Source organism: Hemitrygon akajei, unplaced genomic scaffold (genome assembly GCF_048418815.1).
Source record: "Hemitrygon akajei unplaced genomic scaffold, sHemAka1.3 Scf000156, whole genome shotgun sequence".
Taxonomy (NCBI): Eukaryota; Metazoa; Chordata; class Chondrichthyes; order Myliobatiformes; family Dasyatidae; genus Hemitrygon; species Hemitrygon akajei.
In genome coordinates, this window is record NW_027332042.1 from 295403 (window position 1) to 303585 (window position 8183).

At 58.2% G+C, this 8183-nt stretch overlaps 1 protein-coding gene across 1 annotated transcript in view; it reads right to left on the reverse strand.

Moving 5' to 3' along the window:
* LOC140724060 (WD repeat-containing protein 26-like) overlaps nucleotides 1-7881 on the reverse strand; it is a 168244-nt gene extending 160363 nt beyond the window's left edge. The window contains 1 exon segment of the mRNA XM_073038544.1: nucleotides 7416-7881. Within this exon segment, the coding sequence (XP_072894645.1) occupies nucleotides 7416-7693 (278 nt within the window). The 5' untranslated portion in view covers nucleotides 7694-7881.
* Nucleotides 7882-8183: the final 302 nt, after the last annotated feature.

The window sequence follows — 8183 nt, forward strand, 5'->3', positions numbered from 1 at the left end:
TCGCTGCAGTGAGGAATTAACAGTCCACAGGTTATTACAGTCGACCCTCCCTATCCGCGGGGAGTTGGTTCCGGGACCCCCCACGGATGCTCAAGCCCCTTATATAAAATGGCGTAGTATTTGCATATAACCTATGCACATCCTCCTGTATACTTTAAATCATCTCTCCATTACTTATAATACCTAATACAATGTAAATGCTATGTAAATAGTTGTTATACTGAATTGTTTAGGGAATAACGACAAGACAAGAAGTCTGTACAGTCGGCCCTCCTTATCGTCGAATTCAACCAACCGCGAATCGCGAAAACCCAGAAGTTCTCTCTCCAGCACTTGTTGTTCCGAGCATGTACGGACTTTCTTTTTCTTGTCATTATTCCCTAAACAATACAGTATAACAACTATTTTACATAGCATTCACATTGTATTAGGTATTATAAATAACCTAGTGTTGATTTAAAGTATACAGGAGGATGTGCATGGGTTATCATGGATCGGGATCGAAAAAAAATCAGAAGTTCTCTTACTAAGTAAGTTGGAACAGGTACATCCAGTATTATTTAGCATCAGTTAGTCAAACGTTTGTCTTAGTGTACAGTATATATTTTACCTTTCTATGCATATAAAACACTTAAAAACATATGTTTCAGCGCCTGGCTCGAGAAGTTCCCAAGTTCGATCAAGTGACAGACCACTTCCGAGTGCATTCTCCACCATGCTGGGTTGATGTGGAGGATCAAAAACCCAATAATTAAACCACTGCGTTGCGTAGTAATAACTGTAGCTTTCATCGGGGCAGAGCCTTTCTCACTTTATCCTTTAAAATTGTTCCGATCGTTGACCGATGTAGCCTAACGCTTTTCCAATGACCAATGGCGTTTCACCTCTTTCCGATCACTTTATTTTCATTCGTGATCGTGATTATTTTCCTGAACAGAAACATAGCAGATTCAGAGTTCTACCGCCAGGTCCTAATGTCCACCGCACTGCGACAGGTTAAATAAGGTCTGGGTTCCGCTGGGTCCCAAGGTCCACCTCATTGAAACAGGTTGAATAAGGGACTTGAGCATTTGCGAATTTTGGTATCTGCGAGGGGTCCCGGAACCAAACCCTTGCGGATAAGGAGGGCCGACTGTACATGTTCAGTACAGAGGCAACCATCGTAGCTCTTCTGGGAACGCCTCGGCATCAGCTGATCCCGATTTTCCCGCTTTACATAGCTGGCCAACCATCCCTTACCAGCCTTAAACTGCTTCCTCTTGCTCACAACACAAGTAGACGCGAGGCGAACAATGCTCAGCTTCCGGGTTTCCCCGATCCGCGGTTGGTTGAATCCGTGCATGCGGATAAGGAGGGCGGACTGTACAGCACTGGTGGCTCCAGTCAAAGTGCTGAGCTGCCCTCAAGAGTGGGGCATTAACCAGGCTGTTCCTCCTCTGCAGAATTCAAGATTGCCTATTGGCATTCTTCAGTGCAAAGGGGAATGAAATAATTGTTACTCTGGATCCTAAACAGCTCAAGAACACACACAATATAAATATGAAAACAATCACATTACAAGTTACTGTACAGACACACTTAACAGACTGATTCAATGCAGGGAAAGTGGAATGCTGCGGATACGGTAGGCAGGGAGGTGTCAGAGTACCATTACCCCCTCAGACACCGAGACCCTCACCTCACCCACAAAGGGGTGTCAGAGTACCATTCCCCTCACAGACACCGAGACCCTCACCTCACACACAAAGGAAGGGGTGACAGAGTACCATTCCCCCGCACTGGGGATCAGAGTCAGACACTGAGACTTGGGGTGACCTACTTACAGACCCCTTAAGAAAAGGAGATCAAGGGCCTAATCCTCACAGAGTGTGGCTCACTACCCCACTACCCCCCCCCACACAAACACACCATCCCCCACCCTCCGACAGAGACAGACACGGGGGGGGGGGGTGAGATTCACATCAACCCCTCCCTCTCCTCCAACAGAGAGACACACATACAGACAGACACAGAGACATGGGGGGAGTCACATCAACCCCCCCCAACAGAGAGACACACAGGAACACGGGGGGAGGGGGTTACATCACTCCACTTCCTCCAACACACAGACAGACACAGCGGGGACACCCCTCCAACACAGACAGACACAGGGGGATACCCCTCCAACACACAGACACAGCGGGGGACACCCCACCAACACACAGACAGACACGGGGGGGACACCCCTCCAACACACAGACAGACAGACACAGCGGGGACACCCCTCCAACACACACACAGACAGACACAGCAGGGACACCCCTCCAACACACAGACAGACAGACACGGGGGGGACACCCCTCCAACACACAGACAGACACAGGGGGGACACCCCTCCAACACACACACAGACAGACACAGGGGGGATACCCCTCCAACACACACACAGACAGACACAGCGGGGGACACCCCTCCAACACACAGACAGACACAGGGGGGACACCCCTCCAACACACACACAGACAGACACAGTGGGGGACACCCCTCCAACACACACACAGACACAGGGGGGACACCCCTCCAACAACACACAGACAGACACAGGGGGGACACCACTCCAACACACACACAGACAGACACAGGGGGGACACCCCTCCAACACACACACAGACAGACATGGGGGGGACACCACTCCAACACACACACAGACAGACACGGGGGGGACACCCCTCCAACACACACACAGACAGACACGGGGGGGACACCCCTCCAACACACACACAGACAGACACAGGGGGGACATCCCTCCAACACACACACAGACACAGCGGGGACACCCCTCCAACACACAGACAGACAGAAACAGGGGGGACACCACTCCAACACACACACAGACAGACACGGGGGGGACACCCCTCCAACACACACACAGACACGGGGGGGACACCCCTCCAACACACACACAGACAGACACGGGGGGGACACCCCTCCAACACACACACAGACAGACACAGGGGGGACACCCCTCCAACACACACACAGACACAGGGGGGACACCCCTCCAACACACAGACAGACAGACACAGGGGGGACACCCCTCCAACACACACACAGACAGTAACGGGGGGGACACCCCTCCAACACACACACAGACAGACACGGGGGACACCCCTCCAACACACACACAGACAGACACAGGGGGGACATCCCTCCAACACACACACAGACACAGCGGGGACACCCCTCCAACACACAGACAGACAGAAACAGGGGGGACACCACTCCAACACACACACAGACAGACACGGGGGGGACACCCCTCCAACACACACACAGACACGGGGGGGACACCCCTCCAACACACACACAGACAGACACGGGGGGGACACCCCTCCAACACACACACAGACAGACACAGGGGGGACACCCCTCCAACACACACACAGACACAGGGGGGACACCCCTCCAACACACAGACAGACAGACACAGGGGGGACACCCCTCCAACACACACACAGACAGTCACGGGGGGGACACCCCTCCAACACACACACAGACAGACACGGGGGACACCCCTCCAACACACAGACAGACAGACACAGCGGGGGACACCCCTCCAACACACACACAGACAGACACAGCGGGGACACCCCTCCAACACACACACAGACAGACACAGGGGGGACACCCCTCCAACACACACACAGACAGACACAGGGGGGACACCCCTCCAACACACACACAGACAGACACAGGGGGGGACACCCCTCCAACACACACACAGACAGACACAGGGGGGGACACCCCTCCAACACACAGACAGACAGACACGGGGGGGACACCCCTCCAACACACAGACAGACACAGGGGGGACACCCCTCCAACACACAGACAGACACAGGGGGGACACCCCTCCAACACACACACAGACAGACACAGGGGGGGACACCCCTCCAACACACACACAGACAGACACAGGGGGGGACACCCCTCCAACACACACACAGACAGACACAGGGGGGGACACCCCTCCAACACACACACAGACAGACACAGGGGGGACATCCCTCCAACACACACACAGACACAGCGGGGACACCCCTCCAACACACAGACAGACAGAAACAGGGGGGACACCACTCCAACACACACACAGACAGACACGGGGGGGACACCCCTCCAACACACACACAGACACGGGGGGGACACCCCTCCAACACACACACAGACAGACTCGGGGGGGACACCCCTCCAACACACACACAGACAGACACAGGGGGGACACCCCTCCAACACACACACAGACACAGGGGGGACACCCCTCCAACACACAGACAGACAGACACAGGGGGGACACCCCTCCAACACACACACAGACAGTCACGGGGGGGACACCCCTCCAACACACACACAGACAGACACGGGGGACACCCCTCCAACACACAGACAGACAGACACAGCGGGGGACACCCCTCCAACACACACACAGACAGACACAGCGGGGACACCCCTCCAACACACACACAGACAGACACAGGGGGGACACCCCTCCAACACACACACAGACAGACACAGGGGGGACACCCCTCCAACACACACACAGACAGACACAGGGGGGGACACCCCTCCAACACACACACAGACAGACACAGGGGGGGACACCCCTCCAACACACAGACAGACAGACACGGGGGGGACACCCCTCCAACACACAGACAGACACAGGGGGGACACCCCTCCAACACACACACACAGACAGACACAGGGGGGGACACCCCTCCAACACACACACACAGACAGACACAGGGGGGGACACCCCTCCAACACACACACAGACAGACACAGGGGGGGACACCCCTCCAACACACACACAGACAGACACAGGGGGGGACACCCCTCCAACACACACACAGACAGACACAGGGGGGGACACCCCTCCAACACACACACAGACAGACACAGGGGGGGACACCCCTCCAACACACACACAGACAGACACAGGGGGACACCCCTCCAACACACACACAGACACAGGGGGGACACCCCTCCAACACACACACAGACAGACACGGGGGGGACACCCCTCCAACACACACACAGACAGACACAGTGGGGGGACACCACTCCAACACACAGACAGACAGACACAGCGGGGACACCCCTCCAACACACACACAGACAGACACAGGGGGGACACCCCTCCAACACACACACAGACACAGGGGAACACCACTCCAACACACACACAGACAGACACAGGGGGGGACACCCCTCCAACACACACACAGACAGACACAGGGGGGGACACCCCTCCAACACACACACAGACAGACACAGGGGGGACACCCCTCCAACACACACACAGACACAGGGGGGACACCCCTCCAACACACAGACAGACAGACACAGCAGGGACACCCCTCCAACACACAGACAGACAGACACAGTGGGGGACACCCCTCCAACACACAGACAGACAGACACAGGGGGGACACCCCTCCAACACACAGACAGACACAAGGGGGACACCCCTCCAACACACACACAGACAGACACAGCGGGGACACCCCTCCAACACACACAGAGACAGACACAGGGGGGGACACCCCTCCAACACACAGACAGACACAGGGGGGACACCCCTCCAACACACACACAGACAGACACAGCGGGGACACCCCTCCAACACACACACAGACAGACACAGGGGGGACACCCCTCCAACACACACACAGACACAGGGGGGACACCCCTCCAACACACACACAGACAGACACGGGGGGGACACCCTCCAACACACACACAGACAGACACAGGGGGGACACCCCTCCAACACACAGACAGACACAGGGGGGGACACCCCTCCAACACACACACACAGACAGACACAGGGGGGACACCCCTCCAACACACAGACAGACACGGGGGACACCCCTCCAACATACACACAGACAGACACAGGGGGGACACCCCTCCAACACACACACAGACAGACACAGGGGGGACACCCCTCCAACACACAGACAGACACAGGGGGGACACCCCTCCAACACACACACAGACAGACACAGGGGGGACAACCCTCCAACACACACACAGACACAGCGGGGACACCCCTCCAACACACAGACAGACAGAAACAGGGGGGACACCCCTCCAACACACACACAGACAGACACGGGGGGGACACCCCTCCAACACACACACAGACACGGGGGGGACACCCCTCCAACACACACACAGACAGACACGGGGGGGGACACCCCTCCAACACACACACAGACAGACACAGGGGGGACACCCCTCCAACACACACACAGACACAGGGGGGACACCCCTCCAACACACACACAGACAGACACAGGGGGGACACCCCTCCAACACACACACAGACAGACACAGGGGGGACACCCCTCCAACACACACACAGACACGGGGGGACACCCCTCCAACACACACACAGACACAGGGGAACACCACTCCAACACACACACAGACAGACACAGGGGGGGACACCACTCCAACACACAGACAGACAGACACAGGGGGAACACCACTCCAACACACACACAGACAGACACAGGGGGGGACACCACTCCAACACACAGACAGACAGACACAGCAGGGACACCCCTCCAACACACACACAGACAGACACAGCAGGGACACCCCTCCAACACACACACAGACACAGGGGAACACCACTCCAACACACACACAGACAGACACAGGGGAACACCACTCCAACACACACACAGACAGACACAGGGGGGGACACCCCTCCAACACACAGACAAACAGACACAGGGGGGACACCCCTCCAACAGACAGACAGACAGACACGGGGGGGGACACCCCTCCAACACACAGACAGACAGACACAGGGGGGACACCCCTCCAACACACAGACAGACACAGGGGAACACCACTCCAACACACAGACAAACAGACACAGGGGGGACACCCCTCCAACAGACAGACAGACAGACACGGGGGGGGACACCCCTCCAACACACAGACAAACAGACACAGGGGGGACACCCCTCCAACAGACAGACAGACAGACACGGGGGGGGACACCCCTCCAACACACAGACAGACACAGGGGGGGACACCCCTCCAACACACACACAGACACGGGGGGGGACACCCCTCCAACACACAGACAGACACGGGGGGGGACACCCCTCCAACACACAGACAGACACGGGGGGGGACACCCCTCCAACACACAGACACAACATCCCTCTCCCTCCAGCACGAACTCCCCTGCCAGGCTCTCCCACCCCACAGGCCCCTGGATCTCCGCCTCCCCCGGGAGTAGTTTACTGCCCACCCCGAGGGCCCGTCTCCCCGACAGGGGGAGGAAGGTAGCCCGCAGTCTCTGTCACCCCGAGGGGCTCAGCCCCGGCCCCGGCCCCGGCCCCGGCACCTACTTGAATCCGAGGCCCCGCAGGTGCTGCCCGATCAGCCGGATCACGTCCTCGTCCGCCCGGGACAGCCGCTTCTTCTTGCGGCCTGCGGCGGCGATGGCGGCGGCGGTGGCGGCGGCGCCGTGGGGGTCGGGCCCGGCCGGGCAGTCGGGCGGCAGGCCGAGGGCGAGGTGCGGCAGCTGGCCGTTGGCAGCGGGCGGGGAGCCGGGCTGGGCCCCGTTGGTACTGGGGGCCGGGGCCGGGGCCGGGGCTGAGGCCGAGCCGGAGGCCGCCTGCTGCATGGCGATGACGGTGCGGCGGCGGCGGGGCCCGGGCCCGCTGGCGGACACTCGCTGCTTCTTCCTGGGCGGCGGCGGCGGCGGAGACGCTCCACCGGGCTCCGAGTCCGACGAAGAGGCCAGAGTGCTGCGTGGGGCGGCGCTGAGGAAAGGCCGCGGTCCGCAGCTCCCGGACTGGGCCCCGACTCGGCGCGGCGCGTCATCAAAACAACGCGATCGCGTCACCGCGACGTGACGACACACACTTCCGAGAGCCCCGTGACGACACAGACCCTTCTATAGCGTCATCCAAAGGCAAAGAAGGAACGAGGTAACGAGATGCCCGCCAATCTGTCCCAGGCAACCAATCACTACCTGTCAATCTGTCACCAGACAACCAATCACTACCTGTCAATCTGTCTCCAGGCAACCAATCACTACCTGTCAATCTGTCTCCAGACAACCAATCACTACCTGTCAATCTGTCTCCAGGCAACCAATCACTACCTGTCAA